The sequence below is a fragment of the Sus scrofa genome, chromosome 15, assembly GCF_000003025.6.
Source record: "Sus scrofa isolate TJ Tabasco breed Duroc chromosome 15, Sscrofa11.1, whole genome shotgun sequence".
Lineage (NCBI taxonomy): Eukaryota > Metazoa > Chordata > Mammalia > Artiodactyla > Suidae > Sus > Sus scrofa.
In genome coordinates, this window is record NC_010457.5 from 125,636,607 (window position 1) to 125,657,902 (window position 21,296).

Here is a 21,296-nt window from a genome sequence, read left to right on the forward strand (position 1 = left end):
CCCCCTTCTCCCCTCTCCGACTCTCTCCTCCCTCCTCCCCCTCCCCTCTCTCCCTCCTCCCCCTTTCTCCCTCCTCCCACTGTGCTTCGCGTTCTTCCCCCTCCTCCCGCCCCGCGCCCGCCCGGCGCCCGCATCGGGCCCCGCCCCGCGCTGTCCTTGCTGCCTTAGGTGCGAATATACCTGCGCGCGCCTCTGCAACCTGGCCTGCCCTGCCCGGCGTTGGTGGACCCCGCAGAGCAGATCTGCGCGGGGAAACCGGAGCGGGGCTGCTTTCCTGATTCTGCCGAGCGAGTGTGTCATTCATTAGCAGACCTAGCGAAGAGATTTCCGGAGACGCGTTCGGGAAGGGTCACTGGTTTTGTAGTCCTAAACCGCGTAAGGGAGGGAGCCTTTGGCGGAGCTAGAATTAGAAGCGATTTCTTGCCTCCGATTTCTTTCTTCTCACGTGTATGTATAATACACATATGGCTGCAGTACAAGGATGTGGGTCATTTCAGATAGGCCGGGTTTTAAGAGGTATCTCCTAAAACTGTAGCGTCCAGTATCTAATCTTACTCCTCCCCTTGGATTTTCTTAAGATTGGAGTTTCCACCTGGGGCCTTAGGAGTTTCCAAACCCCCAAATTGTAAGCAGAGCTTGGAGTGCATTTTATGTTCGTTTGGGAGAGTCGGTTGGTTTTATCAACTACCTAAAGACATGTGTGACCCCAAAAAGGTTAAGAAACTTTGCCTGAGTTTCTGGAACCAAAATTGGTGAAAGTCCTTCTCAGGATGTGCCTTCTGCGCGGCGCAGGGGGCGGGGGCATCCACCCGTTCGATGATGCCACATTCATCAGCGCTTTCTCTGTGCCCAGCCCTTCAGAAGGAGCGCAGGGGTCCAGCTGGGAACAAACAAGCTGCTCTCTTCTGAAGCTTATAGTTTCTCGTGGCTCAGCGAATAATAACCAAAATAAATAATTACAAAGTAACGAGTGCTAAGTAGGTGAGAAGATTACCACGAAAATGCCTACAGGTTGCTAGAACCTGCACAGCAGAAGCTGCATTTATTTAGCGGGGGCGTCAGGGAGGGCTGGTCCCTGAGGAGGTGACATGAGATGTGGAGGTGAGTGCTCTGAAGGGGGAAAAAAAAAGAGTCATCCTTCTCAAAAGACCCCAAAGAGGGCCTCTGGGGCTGGAGTTAAATTAGAGGAGGTCAGAGGGTGGGCAGGAGGCAATGGGTCTTCCCTGCCTTAAGGCAACCTGTGCACTAAAAGCCCCCAAGACAACTGCAGCCTTCGTCCTGCAAATTCTCAGTAAGCTCAAGTGCCTCCTGGTCCTGGATTTTTCAATGCCGCAGGCCTTTGATAGGTTCCCAGGGGGATCGGACAGGACCCCCCCCCCAACCCTCAGAGGTGGCTGTTCACCCTGGAGACCTGCTGTGGACACCCTCTCCCGGAATGTGGAGGTTCAAGTTGGGCAGCAAGAAACAGTGGCCTGCGGAAAATATCCACATCTCTTTATGGTCAGAGCTGGTGCTATTTTGAGCTCAGCCTGTGCTCCTCTGATGCCTTAATAAATCCCCTTTGTTCTGCTAACTTGGCCTTGAGCGATCCTCCCTCGGCAAACCTAACAACCTCCTGATAGCTTCCACCTGGGGTGGTGGCATCTGTCAAGAGAACTCTAGGACCCAGGGGCCCTGTAAATCAAAATGCTCCACTGGGAAGATGGTCCAATCCTGAAGGGGCCTTTGGTTTGCAAATCTGCTGTCATAAGCCTAAGTCAGGGAGCCTGGTGTGGTATGTGACATGGTTCAGATCAAAGCCATCTCTGAGCTGATGTGTGTGATTCTGGGCGTGGACATCTACTCGCAACACAAAGCCCTGGTGTTGTGTCAACTTGATTTGAGTTTCACTTCTCAAATCACTCCATAACTGTGTAGTAACGGAAGATACCGCGAATACAGAAAAAGCCACCATGGAGTCCAAGCGGGGGGAGAGGGAGGGTTGGAGTTACAAACAGAACATGATGATAAAGCAAAAATGATGATAGTCTAAACCAAAATATCAGCTTTCTAGAAATTGAGAAGAGTCAAGCTACAAGTTTTAAAAAAAAAATAAAAGAAGCAAAGGAGACACCAGCTTCAAAACCAGCTCTTACCCTTCCTCCAGGGCAGCACACGTTTGATTGAAGCCTGACCCCGCTGTTCTTGAATGCCTTGCTGTTCATGTCTTAAGTAATCAACATCTCCAGTAATCTCTTCTGCAGCGTTCAGGAATTCACCTCGTCATGGGGAAACTTGTGGTCGGAGGCCTTATGTTCTTAGAAAACTCCTTTTCCTTTGAAAACTGGACATTTTTATTCCAAATAAAAGAACCTTATCCAATAAATTTCTAAAGAATATTTTCAGAAAATTTTCAGTTAAAAAAATATTATAGGTTCATTGTAGATTTGGAAAATACAGAAAAGTGGTCTCTTAAAGCCCCACTTTAAATTTTACCTTATTGTATGTAGTGTATTTCCTTTTAGATTTGTATTCTGCAGACACAGAAGAGAGAAAGAGATTTCGTTTTTAAAACAAAAATTGGAATCCTACCACATGTCCTGTTTTATACTTAACTGATTGGGTTTTGTTGGTTGGTTTTTGCAAACATGGTTATGGAACACATGTTAATGGAGCATCTGCTTTGTGCCAAGAACTGTGCTGACTACTGGACACAGAACAGTGGGAAAAAAAAAAAAAAGACATGGTCCCTCTCAAGTTGAATGTACTGTGTTATAGGGAAAACAAATGTCTTTTTTAAAATAACACATAAATGTATAATTTTCACAAATGCTATTAAACGGAAGGAGAAAGTGCTATGTTAACATGTAGTAAAAAAATTTCCTTGGATTTCCTGTTGTGGCTCGCAATAACAAGTCCAACTAGTATCCATGAGGATGAGGGTTCAATCCCCAGCCCTGCTTAGTGGGTTAAGGATCTGGTGTTGCCGTGAATGTGATGTAGGCCAGCAGCTGCAGCTCCAATTCCACCTCTACGAAAATCCTGGCAGACATTTGTTGTTTGCCTCCCCAGGAACCATTCCTCCTGCTTCCAGAAATCCCAGTTTGGGTGTGGGGACCCAACGCACACGTAACTCTTAGCCTTAGGAGTAGCACGTGGCCTGACAGCAACCAGAGAGCTCAGAGAACTGTTTTCAATGCATTTCAGCGACAATGATTGGTTCTAAAATCGGCATAAGCTTGGAGTCAAGTAACCTAAGCCAACCGGACTAAATTCTGGGACGTTTTTTGGCATCCTCTTGGAGAAGTACATCCACTCTTCCTACTAGGTTAGAAGGTGAAAGAGGAAGCTGGAGCCACTGCAGCCACCTTAGCACCACAAAGGATGAGCTTCTGTTCGGAGCCAACACCAAAGAAATGGGGCCAAGAGACAAGGAGATAATCAGGTCCTGGTGAAAGTTTTTAAGTCCCAGATCAAGCTGGAAATGAACCCTGGATTTTGTGACTACCTGAAGTAGTTTGGGTTGTCACAGTGTGGGTGATTAAGATGCGTCACAGTATAAAGTTTCCCTGAGGGTGGGAGGTATAAGGTGAGACCTGAGGAATTAGTAGGAGTTAAACTGGCCTGGAGCAGGAGGGAGGTGAAGAAAGCAACTGAAGGTGAGAAACAGCACGCTCAAGTTCAGGGGCCTGGGGCAGATGTAGCTATAAAATAGTGGAGCAAAAAGCTTGAGTGCAGGAGGTTGGATTAAGGATTCAGAACATGAGATCAAGAAATGAGAAGCCATTTAAGACTTACAAGAAGAGAAGTGTCAAAATTTGTCTTAAAGGTATTTATTAACAGTCCCATTTGCTGTGGTGTGAACAGAAAAGGTGGCAGACAGGAGGGGATGCAGGGAGTCTAAGGAACAAGTGACGGGTGATACTGTGACTTCCACAAGGATATTCCGTTGGATTTTTTTTTTTTTTTTTTTTTTACTCAATGCATTTTTGTGAGAATCTCTCAATATTAATTTCTAGTTAAAAAAACCACAGTACTTTTTTTTTTTTTTTTTTTTTTTTGTCTTTTTAGGGCCACACCCATAGCATATGGAAGTTCCCAGCCTAGGGGTCTAATCAGAGCTATAGCCGCCGGCCTACACCACAGCCACAGCAACGCCAGATCTGAGCTGCATCTGCGACCAATACCACAGCTCACGGCAATGCCAGATCCTTAACCCACTGAGCAGGGACAGGGATTGAATCCACAACCTCACGGTTCCTAGTTGGATTCGTTTCCACTGCAGCACGATGGGAACTCCCAAAAAACCACAATACTTAAAGAACATATAAAGAGTCCATTCTTGGTCTATTCCTATTCTATTCCCTTATACTGATATATAATGAAATTCTAGGAATCTAAGTCCTTATGACAAAATACTGAGATTATTTTCACTTGTTATTTTATGAATATTACAATGGAAATCTTGCACATAAAATTTTTCTCCCAGCTTCTGGTTACATCAGGATAAATTCATAAAGTTCAAATTACTGGTGCAAGGAAGATTGTACCAGGGAATTCCCATCATGGCTCAGTGGTAACAAACCTGACTAGTATATCCATCAGGACTTGGGTTCGATCCCTGGCCTCAGTCAGTGGGTTAAGGATTCAGCATTGCTGTGAGCTGTGGTGTAGGTCACAGATGCAGCTCGGATCCCAACATTGCTGTGGCTGTGGTATAAAGCTGGCAGCTACAGCCCCTATTTGACCCTAGCCTGGGAACTTACATAGGCCACAGGTGTGGCCCTAAAAAAAACAAAAAAATAAAGTATTGTACAAATTACACTGATCCACATTCCTACCAGTAACAAACAACCCTACCAGTAACAAACAACCCATGTAACTCTTGAACGAAGAATAAATTTCAGGAGTTCCCTGTAGGCCCAGAGGTTAAGGATTCAGTATTGTCACTGCTAGAGCCTGAGTAACTGCTGTGACTCAGGTTGGATCCCTGGCCTGGGAACTGCCATGGGCATAGCCAAAATGAATAAATAAATAAATAAATAAATAAATTTCCTTATAAACAAAGTTCCAGCTGAATTACCTGGAGAAGACTCACAAGTAGGCTGACCAGTCTCACTTTAAGTTCCTGCTCACAAATGGAAACAGCCTTTAGGGAGTTCCTGTTGTGGTTCAGCAGGTTAAGAACCCAACATTAGTGTCCGTGAAGATGCAAGTTCCATCCCTGTCCTGGCTCAGTGGGTTAAGTGCAACGGGAGTAGCAGACAAGACTTGGATCTGGTGTGGCTGTGGCTGTGGTATAGGCTGGCAGCAGCTGCTCGGATTCAACGCCAAGCCTGAGAACTTCCATATGCTGCAAGTGGGATCACAAAAGGAAAAAAAAATAACAATAAATATATAAATAAATAACCTTTAGGGCCACAGGGGGTGGGGTGGGAGGGGCTCACCACATTCCCCCAGCCAACTTGCTCCCCTCTGCTGAGGCCTGTTAAACACCTTCTCTTCCCTCCTCAGACCTGAGCGCTGAGCTTTTCATTCACTGAGCGAATAGGAGCAACCAAAAGACAACCTCTTTCACCCTTAACACACCCGTGTGCAGCCTTCCCGAGTTCTCTCTCACTTCCCACCCGCTACCACCATGCATGGCCTGTCAGGACCCCTCTATTGGGGCACAGGTACCCCACCTCGCCCCTCGCAGAGGCAAGGATCTCATTCTGGAATGGCCACTTTCTTTCCTTCATCCGCACTTCCTCCCTTTCTACAGCAACATCCTTAAATATGCAGTGAGACCCTCCATCTTTTAAAAACAAGACAAAATTTCCTTTGGCCAACCTTCTAGCTGCCAACCTATACCTCTTCTCTCTCTTTTTTAATGTTTATTTTGTTAATGTTTATTTTCTGGCTGCCAACCTATACCTCTTCTCTCTTTTCTTTTAATGTTTATTTTGTTAATGTTTATTTTCTGGCTGCCAACCTATACCTCTTCTCTTTTTTCTTTTAATGTTTATTTTGTTAATGTTTATTTTTAATGGTTTATTTTTTTAATGTTAATTCAGCAGGCAGAATTTCCCAGGCCAAGAATCAAACCCGTGCTGCAGCACTGACTATGCTGGATCCTTTAACCACTAGGCCACCAGGGAACTTCTCTCTTCTCCCTTTTATAGTAATGTCTCAAACAGTTCGCCGTTACTCCCTGTCTGTATCCACTCATCCCACAGGCTTTTGAACCTACTCCCATTAGGCTCCAGCCCCCGCCATGCTGCTTTTATCAGGTCACCAATGAGCTCGTGTTGCTCAACCCAGTGGGGAGCGCTCAGTCGTCCTCTCCATCCATCCATCAGCAACATTTGCCCAAACTGTATACAACTTCCTCCAGGAAACAGTTTACCTGGCAGCCAGGACACCACCCTTTCCAAGCTCCAAAGGCTTCCCTGGAACCATCCTTTTGCCTTTGCTCAATCCCCTTTTTCCAATCCTCTGAGCACTGGACTACCCAGACCCAGGGTTTGCACCTCTCTCACCTTCACACTCTCCCTGGTTTAGCTGAGATATGGCGTGAGTTAGGATAGTGAGTGTTTCCAAGCTTCTAGTGTGGGTTTGGACCAGTTTTTGAAGGGCACTAATGTCAGTCAAATAATACCTGTTTTCCTTTTAGACAATGAGGATCTATTGAAGGTTTTTAAGCCAGAGTGAGAATGGAGGGAGGGGGGACAGAGGAGAGGGTGAGTGTGTGGCTGGAACAAAGCTGTGCTTGAAGGAGATTAACTCGAGAAGGTATTTGGCCGACGGGCATAAGGACACGATGCCAGAGGAGCTCTTGAAACAACTGGATGCCCAGTCAAGTGGGACGTTCAATGGACCTTGTGAAATTTGAGAATGAATCTAGTAAACTGGCCAAGAAATTCAGTGTGTGTATGTGACATAATTCACTGACATGAGCGTACACACACACACACACACACACATACGCATCCCAGATGAAGATAAAAATTCCACAAGGAATTCAGTTTCTTTGGGTTATGGTTTTATGGATTCCTGAAATCAATCACCAGGAGAGGCAGTACACAAACTCTCAAGTTGTTTCCATTTCTATATAAGCATGTTTCCAACATGATTCTCATGCAGAAGGGATTTATGGAAAGAGGGGTGTGAACCCCAGAGCCAGAGCTGTGGTGGAATCAGGACAGATCCCTGAGAAAGGTGGGAACCCAGCAAGTCACCCCTACAAGTTCTCAGTGGGGGATGCTTTGAGTAGGCCCCTCCCTCTTTGGGGACCACAGATTGGCTTTCAAAACATAGCTACCTGCATATGACCAAGAGTGGGCTGGTCTCCCATCTCTTCCTGACATGCTAAAGACCTTGAGCAGACATCACACATCCCTGAGAATGTGAAATTATTATTAAAGAATGAGACAGATATCCCTGCAGTTACCTGCATCTCTCCCTTAGAGGTTTAATGGTCTCTCACCAAATGGCATGTATACTAATTAATACTATTCAAATGTTACTTCATCACCCTGTAAATGCCAGATTGTTTTCAGAAAAGAAAAAAGATATCGAGTGTATATTAGTGTGTGTGTGTGATGATGCAAAATGCTTCCTGATGGCTATTGAAATCTGCACGGTAATCTCTGGAATTTGCAAATAAGTAAGATTTACTGATGTCATCAAACAAGTCTTGTCAGGAAGTGAGCAAGTTCATTCTTTCTAATCATCGTGGTGATTTGGTTAAAGTCTAACTCAAAATCAATGGAATGGGAGTAATAGTTTCTGGGTTTCTTGCTTTGTTAATCTGGTCAAATACAAGCTACTTCACCAAAGCAGGCTGATGGTTATCACTGCTACCCAAAGGAGAAAAGAAAACGGAACACACATACACCTTGATATCGGGTGGCAGTTACCATCACCACTGAAAATGCAGAATATGTCAACGGAATGGGTGCCAAGTAAACTCGAGAGCCTTTCATGTGTGAGAGCTGGCCTTGGATTTGATCCTCCAAGCATGTTCCCAGACCTGCCTTCCCCAGACTGGGCCTTGGTTTCAAAGAATTGGCATCCTTCCTGACTGCTGCACTGTGCTTATTTTTTTTTTTTTTTTTGGCTTTTTAGGGCCACACGTGCGGCCTGTGGAAGTTCCCAGACTAGGAGTCGAATCAGAGCTGCAGCTGCCAGCCTATACCACAGCCACGGCAACTTGGGATGCGAGCTGCATTTGCAACCAACACCACAGCTCACGGCCACACCAGATCCTTATCCCACTGAGCAAGGCCAGAGATGGAACCTCCGTCTTCATGGATACTAGTTGGATTCATTTCTGCTGAGCCATGATGGAACTCCCCCACTGCGCTTTTGTCTGACTTCCGCCAGCATTTGCTCCCTACGTATTTCCACCCTACTTTGGAATTCTAAACACTCAACCAACTACCACACTCCAGGAAATTCTTGTGGCCACTCACCCAATCCAGTGGTGATGTTGACAAGTTGCCCAAGACATGGATAAGATGTTTGGGGCCAGATTTTTTTTTTTTTTTTTGTCTTTTTGTCTTTTTGCCTTTTCTAGGGCCACTCCCACGGCATATGGAGGTTCCTAGGCTAGGGGTCTAATTGGAGCTGTAGCTGCCAGCCTACACCAGAGCCACAGCAACCCAGGATCTGAGCCACATCTGCGACCTACACCACAGCTCACAGCAACGCCAGATCCTTAACCCACAGAGCAAGGGCAGGGGTCAAACCCGCAACCTCATGGTTCCTAGTCGGATTCATTAACCACTGCATCACGACGGGAATTCCTGGGGCCAGATTTATAGCTGGGTAAAAGGAGTCTTCAGTCTGTTCTGAAGCTTAATGCCATGTTGGTAGCATACATTGCCAGTCTCCTATAGAATAAACCAATATTTAAATTTCCCATCAACCAGAGCATCCCTGAAAGTTCCCGTTGTGGCTCAGTGGTAAGGAACCTGACTGGTATCCATGAGGACACAGGTTTGATCCCTGGCCTCCCTCAGTGGGTTGGGGATCCAGCTTGGTGAGCTGTGGTGTATGTTGCAGACGCAGCTCGGATCCTGAGTTGCTGTGGCTGTGGCGTAGGCCAGCAGCTAAAGCTCCGATTAGACCCCTAGCTTGGGAACTTCCATAGGCTGCAGGTGTGGCCCTAAAACGCAACAAACAAACAAACAACAACAACAAAACAGAGGATCCTTAGCCCTGGTGTTCCTGGTAAGCAACAGCCTTTGGTTTTGTAGCATTTGGTCAAAGTCCCCGTGTTATCCTGTGTCCCTGTGCAGACTGAACATGGTACAGAGTCACTAGATAAATGTGTATGTTGGGAAAGGGACTGAATCTCAAAGCCAGTGATTTCAAAATCCAGGGTAGGGAGTGAGGAGGACTCGGGAGAACAATCAGAATCACCTAGCCTTCAAGTGAGTTGGGAGTGGGTAAGATGGGAGAGTTAACTTCTCCCCAGGGTCATGTGCTGGAATTGTCTTAAAGGAGAGGAGCTCCTGCAGCAAGACGTCCTGAGTGGCAGGTTGGTCTCTCTTCCTTCCTGCCATGTGAATTTGGGCAAGATGCTTAACCTCCCTGTGCCTCCATTTCCTCTTCTGTAAAGTGAAGATAATCATTCTTTTGCCTCCTAAATACACTGGCAGAATTAAAAAGTCTACACTCAGCGCTTCCGCTGTGGCACGGTGAGTTAATGATACGGCTTGTCTCTGTAAAGGTGTCGGTTCAAGCCCCCACCCAGCACCACGAGTTAAGGATCCAGGGTTGCCGCAGCTGTGGTGTATGTAGATTGAAGCTCCAGCCCAGATTTGATCTGTGGTCCAGGAACTGTGGATGAAGCCGAAAAAGAAGGAAAAAAAAAAGTCTGCACTCAATAATTACAGTTGTTACTACTGCTATAGCAAACTTAATTACTATAAACTTTATTTAAAAGCTGCCGTATCTACTCACTGAACAAAAACAACTTTCCCAATGCGTATTAAAATGTGCATCTTAAAAGCATGTTTCAAAGCAATAGAGAGCACTGAATGGGATGGCAGCTCCGTGGCTCCAGCCAGCTTGTCCCCAGCCGTGCAAGCCACACTCAAGTTTCCCATGAAACTCAAGCAATACGCGGAGTAATAACCTGCACACACAGGCAGGACTTGGAAGATCACACAGTCTCAAGGTTCTTTAGCGTAAGTGATATAAATGCACAGGGGTGGTTGCTGGATCTGCAAAGGCAGAGGTTGTCACCTGAGAAAACGTCAGCTTGCTATCTCCTGCCTTCAGGAATTCGCGAGAGAATACTTTGCCTCCTTTTGTTGAAAGAGATCAGGTTCTCTGCCTTCTAATTTCCATCCTTAAATATTATGCTATTGTAATATCTAACTGCATGTTGGCTTTTTTCTTTGGTCTTTTTTGTCTTTTTAGAGCCGCACCTGAGGCATATGGAGGTTCCCAAGCTGGAGGTCGAATTGGAGCTGTCGCTGCTGGCCTATGCCACAGCCACAGCAACGTGGGATCCTTAACTCACTGAAACAAGGCCAGGGATCAAATCCAAGTCTTCATGGATACTAGTCGGGTTCATTAACCACTGAGCCATGACGGCAACTCCCTTTTTTTTTAAATAATAATAACTAACATTTATTAACTGGTTACTGAGATTCCAGTACAGGGCTTTAAATGTATTGCCCTTACAGGAGAAAATTGACAGAAGACTATAAACCAGCTATGATGGAAAAAATAAAAATAATTTAAAAAAATAAATGTATTGCCTTATTTAATATGATTATCCATTGATATAGGTTGAATGTACTCTTTTTTTATGTTGACGTATAGTTGGTTTACAACCTTGCTTTAGTTTCTGGTGTACAGCAAAGTGATTTAGATACAGACATGTATTCTTGTTTATATTCTTTCCATTATGGTTTATTACAGAATATTGCATACAGTCCCTGTGCTATACTGTAGGACCTTATTATTTACCTATTTTATATATAGTTTGTGTCTACTAACCCCATCCTCCTAATTTATCCCTCCCCACCCCCTCCCCCTTTGGTCACCTCCTCCCCCTTTGGTAATTATAATTTTGTTTTCTCTGTCTGTGAATCCGTTTCTTTTGTTTTTGTTTCTAGCCACCCCACAGCATATGGAGTTTCCGGGTCAAGGATCAGATACAAGCCACAGTTGCAACCTGTGGCAGTGCTGGATCCTTTTTTTGGGGGGTGGGGGGGTCTTTTAGTGCTGGATCCTTTAATTCACTGTGCCCAGGCTGGGGATCAAACCTGCATCTGATGCTGTAGAGATGCTGCCAATCATGTGTGCCACAGCAGGAACTCCTGTTTCTGTTTTATAAGTTCATTTGTATCATATTTTAGATTTCATATATAAGTGAAATATATGAATAATATCTTCACTTATTATAAGAGTCTCTAGGTCTATCCATGTTGCTGCAAATGGCATTATTTCATGCTTTTTATGGCTGAGTAATATTCCATTGTGTGTATGTACCCCATCTTTATCTAGTCATCTGTCGATGGACATTTAGGTTACTTCCACGTCTTGGCTTTCATAATAGCGCTGTTATGAATAATGAGGTACCTGTATCTTTTCTAATTAGAATTTCTTCTGGCTATACCCCAGGAGTGAAATTGTTGGATCATATGGCAACTCTGTTTTTAGGTTTTTCAGGAACCTCTATACTGTTCTCCATGGTGGCTGCACCAACTTACATTCCCACCAACCATGCAGGAGGCTCCCTTTCCTCCACACCCTCACCAACATTTGTTATCTGTAGACTTTTTAATGATGGCCATTCTTACCAGTGTGAGGTGATACCTCACTGTAGTTTTGACTTGCCTGTTTCTAATCATTAGCAATGTTGAGCATCTTTTCATGTACCTACTGGACATCGGCATGTCTTCTTTGGAGGAATGTCTATTTAGACCTCTAACCATTTTTGATTGCATTGTTTGTTTTTTTGTTGTTGAGCTGTTTATACATTTTGGAAATTAAGTCTTCGTTGGTCACTTGGCTTTTTTCTAATATTTTTCTAATATTAGTTAGTATTTTCTAATGGGTTAGTATTCTAAAAATAGTGTTAGTAGGTAATGGATACTGATTGTTAACCTTATCCTGAATAGAAACATTCTGCCCTTTTGATCTAGTATTTAAAGACTTGAGTAGAGCAAAAATGAGCAGGAATTCATTAAGCTGGGGCATGCTGGGTAGGCTCAGCCCCCTATTTATCTATTTTCCTAAACCACAGACTTATCCTCTCTGGCTACTCATTTCCTCTCTGGTGACACTTGTTTCACTCTCGATTCCTCCCTAGTCACACATTTTGGAAAGCACTGAGATTGTTTCAGTTATTCTGTGTAAGTTATTATTCCTCTTTGTAGATGAGGAAACCGAGGCTCAGAATGTGACGAACTTGCTAAGATCACCTCATTAGTAAAGTGCAGAGCTGGGGTTCAGATGTGGGTATCCTTATCTCCAAAGTCCATAATCTTTCCACTAAGGTGGTCCTTCAGTCCCCAGCACATGTTTGTGTGTTTTGTTTTGTTTTGCTACCCGTACAACACGTGGACATTCCCGACCCAGGGGTTGAATCCACACTGCAGGTGCAGCCTGCACCACAGCTGTGGCAACAGCGGATCCTTAACCCACTGCACCACAGGGGCACCTCCCCCCAGCACGTGTTTTATTCAGACTTTGAGTTTTCCTTTATTCTTGTCCTTTTCATTCCCAACTCCAAATCTTCCAGGGTTTTCAAGCATGATGCTGTCCTGTACACACCATTCCCAGTTCCTCCTCCAGCCTAAAGAGTGGAGTCACCACCCTGGACACAGGTGAGGGTCCCACTGATGGAACGGGTAAACTCAGACACCCATGAGAAAAGTCCAGCCATGGGAAGCCCTGAGAAATCTGGATCCACTCATAAAGCCAGCAGACTCCAAACTCTGGTGTGCACAGAAGGAGGGAAAGATACACATGCCAGCCCCCCTTGGAGAAATGCTGACCCCGGAGATCCATTCTAGGGCCTAGAGTGAGGAAGCTTTGGGCTCATATTCCACTACAAGGCTTTGATTTTAGTCCTGGACTCTTGACTTATTAGCTCTGCGAACTTGAACTGATTGCCTAGCTTCTCTGTGCCTCAGTCTCCTCATCAATAAATGGAGATGACCTCAGTATGCAATTCACAGTTTTTTGTGAGAATGAACCGTATAACTAATACCTGAAAAGTATCTAGCATGGTGCCTGGTACATGGTACATGTTTACTAAAAGTTAACTGGTTTTGTTGATACTGAAGTTTTTGAACCTGTTTCCTGGGCAGAAAACAAACATCTCACTTGGACTGTGTGTCCTCAAGACCAGCAGAGGATCTGGCGTACTGAGCTCATACTCTCTGCCCCTGGCACCTACACACATGCTGCAGTTCAGTTCTGTCCTGAATGCTCCCTAATAAGAATCTCGACCTGAGATCTGCCTGGGTGGAGAACCTCAAAGTTAAACAGAGGTTACCCTTCACTTTCTGACATAGCTGATTAGAGAACTTGCAGTCTGTGAAGACTGCAGAACTAACTTTCCTTATGCACAAGCATCACATCAACTCACCATCAGCGCTTCCTTTTCTAAGCCCATTTCAGCAATTCTGTATTTTGTACCTACTATGTGCTGGGCACTGTTCTGGGTCCATAAGAAACGGTGGATGACACAGACAGGATCCCGGCGAATTATAATCTAGTGGAAGGACAGAAAGCGAACCAGTACACCAACAAAAACAGTATAATTGAGGAGTTCTCTTGTGGCACAGCTGCTTAAGGATCTGTTATTGTCACTGAAGGTTCGATCCTGGGCCCAGGAACTTGCACATGCCCTAGAGGTGCAGGCAAAAAAATAAAAATAAAAAGGGATGATTGAAAATTGTGGTGAATTCTCTGACAGATGAAATCAAGGGATGAATTCTATGACAGATGAGACCAGGAGCCAGAGTGCATAAAGGGGAATCCACTTAGAAGGAGAATAAAGGCAGAGATTCTCTAAGAGACATTTAACCTAACTGCTGCTAACCTAACATTTAAATTACCTGCTTTACCAGCCAGGTAAAGGGGATGGGAAAGGACAGGTGAGTGCTTGGGAAGGCAGGTGGGGATGGAGCAAGATAGGGAGCTGAGCAGTCAGAGAATATCTTGGTCCCAAGATCTTGTGGGCTCTGGTAGAGCTAGGATTTTATTTATTAAAAACAAAAACAAACAAACAAACACAACTCTTTCTTTTATCCACCTGAACAAAATGGCACCCAGACCTCATTCGTGATTAACAAATTCATGACCAGGATGTTTGTCCACTGTCCTTCTCACTCCTCTCTGAATCTCTTTAAGACGGTGTCACCTATCTCAACCTTTGGCAGTGGGGCTGGTCCCTTACCTGAGCCCCCCGCCCCATGCAAGCAACATGGAAAATCATTTTTCTTGGAATGTGGGGATTGGGAGTGATTCCTCCCTCCCATTTAGTAACCATTGAACATTTACCTAAATAGTCCTCTTGGATTAAACCTACACTTCCAGGCAACGAGTGTGACTACTTGCTCAGAGTTTGACTTCCAGTAAAAAGAAGCTCTGAGAGCAATAAAGAACCTTTTCTGTCCCTGCCAGATTTAAAGACCAGACTCAAACAATCTTATGAGAGTTGGGTGTCTACAGCTTTCTAGGAGGACTGCAAGTGTGAGCTCATTTCCAGCCAAGACATGGCAGCAGAGCCCTCCTGTGTTCATTTTGAGTCATAGCTACTAGCAGGAAGCGTTGCTTCTCCAGACTAAAGCAAATTAGAGGAGTTAAGTGGAAACATGTCCTTTATGCACCAGGACCATTCTTAGGAACTTTATTTTTCTATCATCAGCTTCCACCTTTCCAAATACAACTTAATAAACAAAAAGTCAGCTCAGATTTGGTGGCGCTAAGAGGTAGGGTCAGTAAAGAACTGTGTTTCAACCACCTTGAGCCTTAGTGTTACCATCTGTAAAAATAGGAAGTTTGGACCATGTACTGCCTGGGGGCCTTTCCGACTCTAAAACCCAGGAGGCCGTGATGAGAACTGGAGACCTGGGTTCTTGTCTTGTCTTTGCCTTGAGTAGTTAGGTCACTGAGCCTCACCAAGTCTCAGGGTCGTGGAAAAGATGGGAGATTGGATTCAGTGCGCTCACAGGTACTTTGCAGCTACTTTAAACGTCCTTCAAAACTTCCACCCAACTTCCCAGGCTTGAAGGAGTTGCCATGACAATCTGCCCAAACCTATGGACTCCCCAAGCTTGGCTCTCAGACTGGGACAACTCCCGTTATACGGGGATCTCTGTCCCCAAAAGAGAAGACATGCGTACAAAAGGCCAGTCAGGAACCAGAGAAGAAAGACCTGGACATGAAACCACGGGATGCAGGTTGGGCTTTTCCAACCCCCCTCCCATCCAGCAGGGCTGGGTTCTAGGTCTGGCGTCTACCTGATGCTTTGCCTTAGTGAGTGACACAGACGCCACCTGCTGGGGATAAGGCAGCTCAAACTGCCTTGCAAGCCCTAATATGCATTATTATTCTTTGAATTTCTAATCTTCTGGTCCAATCTGGCACATCAAAAAGGTTGACATTTACTGGGCATTGAGTACGTGGCAGGCAGTGTTCAAAACACTTGATGTGTATTAACTCATTTACTCTTCACTACAAGACTCTCTGCAGGTAGGAGTTCCTGTTGTGGCTCAGCTGTTGGGAACCCAACTAGGATCGAGTTCGATTCCTGGCCCTTCTCAGTGGGTTAAGGATCCAGCATTGCTGTGAACTGCAGTGTAGGTCGCAGATGCGGCTCAGATCTGGCGTTGTTGTGGCTGTGGTGTAGACCAGCAGCTACAGCTCCAATTCCCTAGCCTGGGAACCTCCATATGCTGCAAGTATGGCCTTAAAAGGCAAAGAAGAAGAAGAAGAAGAAAAAAAAAGACTCTCTGCAGGTACTTACTTTCCCCACCTTATACAGAGAAAGAAATCTTAAGCCAGAGGTTAAATCACTTGTCCTAGACCACACAGCTCCTAAGGGAACTTCCAGTCCAGGCAGTCAGCTGCACAGCACATGCTCTTGGCCACCCCCAACACTTCCACAGCTCTGCAGAGTGAATCCATGCTGAACAAATCAAAATGGAACTCACATCAAGATCCTACTAAGGAGGAGTTCCCTGGTGGCTTGGTGGGTTAAGGATCAGGCATTTTCATTGCTACAATGTGAGGGTTCCATCCCTGGCCCTGGAACTTCTGCAGGCTTCAGGTGTGGCCAAAAAAAGAAAAGATCCCACTGAGGAATGTTCCTGGGTTCCAGATTCTCCTAGCCCCCTCTCTTCCTTTCTGGCCCCTCAAAGATACTTGGCCAGAGAGTCTATTCCTGGCCTCCCTGTTTCCCCTCCATGACTACAGAGCACTCTTGGCTGCTCTTGGAGAGGTGGCCTCACCCATGTTCCTCAATCCTGCTCACTCAGACTTTATGGTTTTTTTCTTTAACTCATAACAAACACCCCAAGGGCTGGGCCAGGGAAAATTCAGTGCACTGCCCAGGATCGGCCTTTTGTTAAAGCACCCTGTGTTCTCATTAGGCCATGAACCAGGAACTCAGGATGCAGGTGGACCACACACCTCAACTCTCCACCCCAAAGTGAGCTCTGCCTCAAGGGGCACATCCCACGCACCCCTCTCTTCTTCTCCATCAACTTCCCCAAAGCAGGGCCATCCTCCACTTGTCTCCATCATTTCTATTGGAAGGGAAGGTGGGGAAAGAAAGTATTATTTACCATGGACAGTAGGCTAGCTGCTTTAAACACCTTACTCTTTACATTCATGAATTACTGGTAAGGAAAGGAAAGCAGTGGGCGCCCAGGATGTTTGCATAACTTGCCAGTGTCAACTTAGCCAATGAGCAGCAGTACAGGAATTCAATCCCTGATAAGTCCAGGACCAAAGTCCACTTTTTCTACCCTATGAGGTCTTGAACGTGTCTATGAGCACTTCCTGTGGGGTTCCTCTAGGATGCCAGGATCAATGTTTGGGCAAGTGGCAGAAAAGCAGAATTTAAGGACTATTTCTTCCTCTGTACAATAGGTATACAAGTAGTTCCACCACAGAGGGTTCTTAAAAGGATTAAGTCAAATAACCCCGGGTGAAGAAAGCAGCACTGCGATTAAAAAAGAAGTAGCGAAACTTCTCCTCCCCTATTCCACCTCCTCCTCCCCCCCTCCTCTCCCTTCTCCTCCCCCTCCTTCTCTTCCTCTCCCCCTCCTCCCCTCCCCCTCTTCCCCTCCTCCCCACCTCCTTCTCCAGTCCTCCTCTCCCCTTCCCACTCTTCCTCCTCCTCCTCCTCCTCCCCCTCCTCCTCCCCCTCCTCCTTCTTCTCCCCCTCCTCCTCCCCCCTTCTCCTCCTCCCCCCTTCTCCTCCTCCCCCCTCCTCTCCCTCCCACTCCTCCTCCTCTTTCTCCTCCTCCTCCCCTGCCCCTCCCCCTCCCCCTCCTTCTACTCCATTTCTTCCTCCACCTCCTTACAGGTGATCCCACACTGGGCCTCACACAAGAGAAGCTGTAACACCAGGCCATTCGGGAGATATAGCAGCAGGGTGGTGAAAAAAAAAGTGGCGGGGGGGAGATAAGACTTTACATCCAGACAGGGTAGGCCTCAAATGAACACATTTTATAATCATACACTGGCGGCAAGTATGTTTTGAATAGAGAAATTAGTTAAGCTCTGATTCAGATTTTTAAATGAACTGCCTAAAATCCCATAGAGAAAATGTTCAAATGCAAAGGGAAAGCAACAAATAAGACCACAGAGACCTGAGGACAGTATGTGCCATAGAATATGGGCCAGACCCCCACACTAAAATGTAAGCTTTGGATTCAAAACAAAATGCAATAAAATATATATTCTGAGCCCCTTTTTTTTCAGCATGCAGGTGGCTATTCTTTGAAGGTGGAAATTTTCAAATTAATTTTTATCAAAATATGGTAAATGAAAGAAACATGCTCATTGGAGTTCCTGTCGTGGCTCAGGGGAAACAAATCTGAATGGCATCCATGAGAACGCAGGTTTGATCCTTGGCCTCGCTCAGTGAGTTAAGGATCTGGCATTGTTGTGAGCTGTGGTGTAGGTGGCAGATGCAGCTCGGATTCTGTGTTGCTGTGGCCGTAGTGCAGGCCACCTGCTACAGCTCTGGTTCGACCCCTAGCCTGGAAACCTCCATATGCCATGCCTAAAAAGACAAAAAAAAAAAAAAAGAAGGAAAAGAAAAGAAAGAAACATACTTATTAAAGTTTAAGATTACAATTAGAGGGAACCAATGTATGGAAAAGCAATAAATTAAAGAGATGAAATTGCGTGTACCTATGCACGTTTGAAAAATCTATTTTGTTGTTGTTTTTTTGTTTTTTTGCTGTTTCTAGGGCCGCTCCCGAGGCATATGGAGGTTCCCAGGCTAGGGGTCTAATTGGAGCTGTAGCCTCCGGCCTACGCCAGAGCCACAGCAACGTGGGATCCGAGCCATGTCTGCAACCTACACCGCAGCTCACGGCAATGCCAGATCCTTAACCCACTGAGCAAGGGTGGGGACCAAACTCACAACCTCATGGTTCCTAGTCAGATTCGTTAACCACTGTGCCACGACGGGAACTCCTGAAGAATCTCTAATATGCAGTATCTTCTGCATAATAACATCCTACTCACAGTTTTCTCTCTTTTCCCCAGAGAAACACTTTATTAAAAATGTATATCTATACCTCTATCCCCTAGGAATTCTTCACCAACCAACGTAACTAGTCCTTCAGTAACCATTTTCAAGTCCTATTCAGTGCTCCTCTCAACACAACTAAGGAGTCGTCTCCAATTAATTGAAATTCCCAGGAAGACAGACTTTTCTTTCTTATTATACTCTGCATATTGTCCAAAAGATTCTGGAATTAAGGTCCAGATAATCAACAGAGTTTCAGCTATTTCTCTGTTTTACCACATCCTCATGTGATATAAAATCCAGCACTCAGAGGTTCTTTTTTGTTTATTGCTATATCCCTAGTGTTTTGCTTAAACCAGTTACAGAAACTAAATATGTGAAGAGGATATTCAAATGAATGAATAAATAAATCAACAAATGAATCAATATTTACCCTCTTTGGAGTTCCCGTCGTGGCCCAGTGGAAACGAATCAGACTAGGAACGATAAGGTTGCAGATTCGATCCCTGGCCTCGCTCAGTGGGTTAAGGATCCGGCATTGCCATGAGCTGGGGTGTAGGTCACAGATATGGCTCAGATCTGGCGTTGCTGTGGCTCCGACTGTACCCCAGCCTGGGAACCTCCATATGCCATGGGTGCAGCCTTAGAAAGACAAAAAAAGACAAAAAAAAAAAAATTTACCCTCTTTGAAACCTTGGCTCTTCAATGCTCTACTTTTTAAGTTGACATTGTTGAAGTCACCAGTCGGCCGTAAGTAATTACCGAGTATTCCTTCATCTCAGAGAGACTCCTAGAAAAATATATTGGATATTTTGTTTTTCTTTTTGGGGCCGCACTTCAGCATATGGAAGTTCCTAGGGGTTGAATCGGAGCTGTAGTCGCCAGCCTACGCCACAGCTACAGCAACGTGGGAACCAAGCTGCATCTGTGACCTGCACCACACCTCATGGCAATGCCAGATCTTTAACCCACTGAGCCACAAAGGGAATTCCTATCGGACACTTTTCTTTTCACTGAATTAACTCTGAGCCCCCCGATGCCAGGAAAGAAAAGGTAAATAGGCTTCAAGATTTATTCGAAGTTCACATACTTCCTTTTAAGTATCTTTGAATATCTGATTTCTAGACACTAAGTGGGAACACTGAGATGAATTCTGTGACAGTAGTTTACTTCCTGAGATGTAAATGACCCTCTGGATCCCGCTGTGACTTGGTTTTGAGACTTAGGCAATAGGTGTAAATAAACACAAAACACTACACTTAATTAGAGGCTTCCGCTGCATTCATGAGATTGCACATAGTTTAAATACAGAGATTAAAGAGCAAGTGAAATGCTTATAGGAGTACAGAAACAACTTTGCAACTAGGGAGAATTTTCCTAAATGTGCAATTGCATTTTCAACACAGTTAGGTGCTTAATTGTGTACTCTACTCCTTAATATATTTTAACACATAAAACATTAGATTGAGGGGGAGCTACCTTTGTCTACTGCCTTTTGGAAATATGAAAAATATATGGAACTTTCTTCTTACCCTCTATCCAATATGTTACTCAAGTTTTCAATGGTTCAAATTAACACAAGTATAATCTGCTTAATATTTGTAAACAATGGTTAAAGATTTTTAAAGAATTTCTATGGAGAGAGTTCCCATTGTGCGGCAGTGGAAACAAATCCAACTAGTATCAATGAGGATGCGGGTTCAATCCCTGGCCTTGCTCAGTGGGTCAGGGATCCTGTATTGCTGTGGCTGCGGTGTAGGCCAGCAGCTGTAGCTCCAATTTGACTCCTAGCCTGGGAACTTCCATATGCCATGGATTCGGCCCTAAAAAGCAAGAATTTGTACAGAATAAAATAGATAAACAACAAGGACCTACTTTTGGCATGGGGAACTACAGTCAATATCTCGTAATAAATAGCCTATAAGGGGAAAAAATCTGAAAAGGATTTATTGTCCACCGGAAACTAATACAACATTGTAAATCAACTATACTTCAATAGAAAACTGTTTTGGTAAATAAATTAAAAAGTAAACTTTGCATAACATTCAAATGGAAAAGAATTTATAAGGAGCTGTGTGAAAGGAGTATACATCACATTCCCAGACACCAGCCCAAATTTAACTTTGTTGCATAATTATGACTTTGAAGTTGTTTCCCATAATTAAATATGAAGATTTGAGATAACACTATGTTAAAATGTACATTCTTAATATTCATTTATCTACTTTCACAAATTGTGGTTGAAATGTGGCACACACACACAAAAAAAACTTCAAATAATTCGTTATAGCTATATCCCTGATGTCCAGGTTTTATGAAGACTAACAGGCTTTTGGAGAGGGATGGGGAAACACTCAGCAGCCAGAGTTCCTGCTGTGACTCAACAGAAACAAACCTAACTAGTATCCATGAGGACGCGGGTTCGATCCCTGGCCTTGCTCACTGGGTTAAGGATCTGGTGTTGCCATGAGCTGTGGTGTAGGTCACAGATGCAGCTTGGTTCCCCCATGGCTATGGCTGTGGCATAGGCTTGCAGCTATAGCTCCAATGCAACCCCTAGCCTGAGAACTTCCATATGCCAAGGGTGCAG

At 44.8% G+C, this 21,296-nt stretch overlaps 1 protein-coding gene across 1 annotated transcript in view; it reads right to left on the reverse strand.

The window, feature by feature from the left end:
* The window catches only part of AP1S3 (adaptor related protein complex 1 sigma 3 subunit), a 75,703-nt gene extending 75,094 nt beyond the window's left edge, over positions 1-609 (reverse strand). Inside the window, exon 1 of the mRNA XM_021074901.1 lies at positions 181-609. Coding sequence (XP_020930560.1) covers positions 181-300 — 120 coding nt within the window. The 5' untranslated portion in view covers positions 301-609. The remainder of the gene's footprint in view (positions 1-180) is intronic.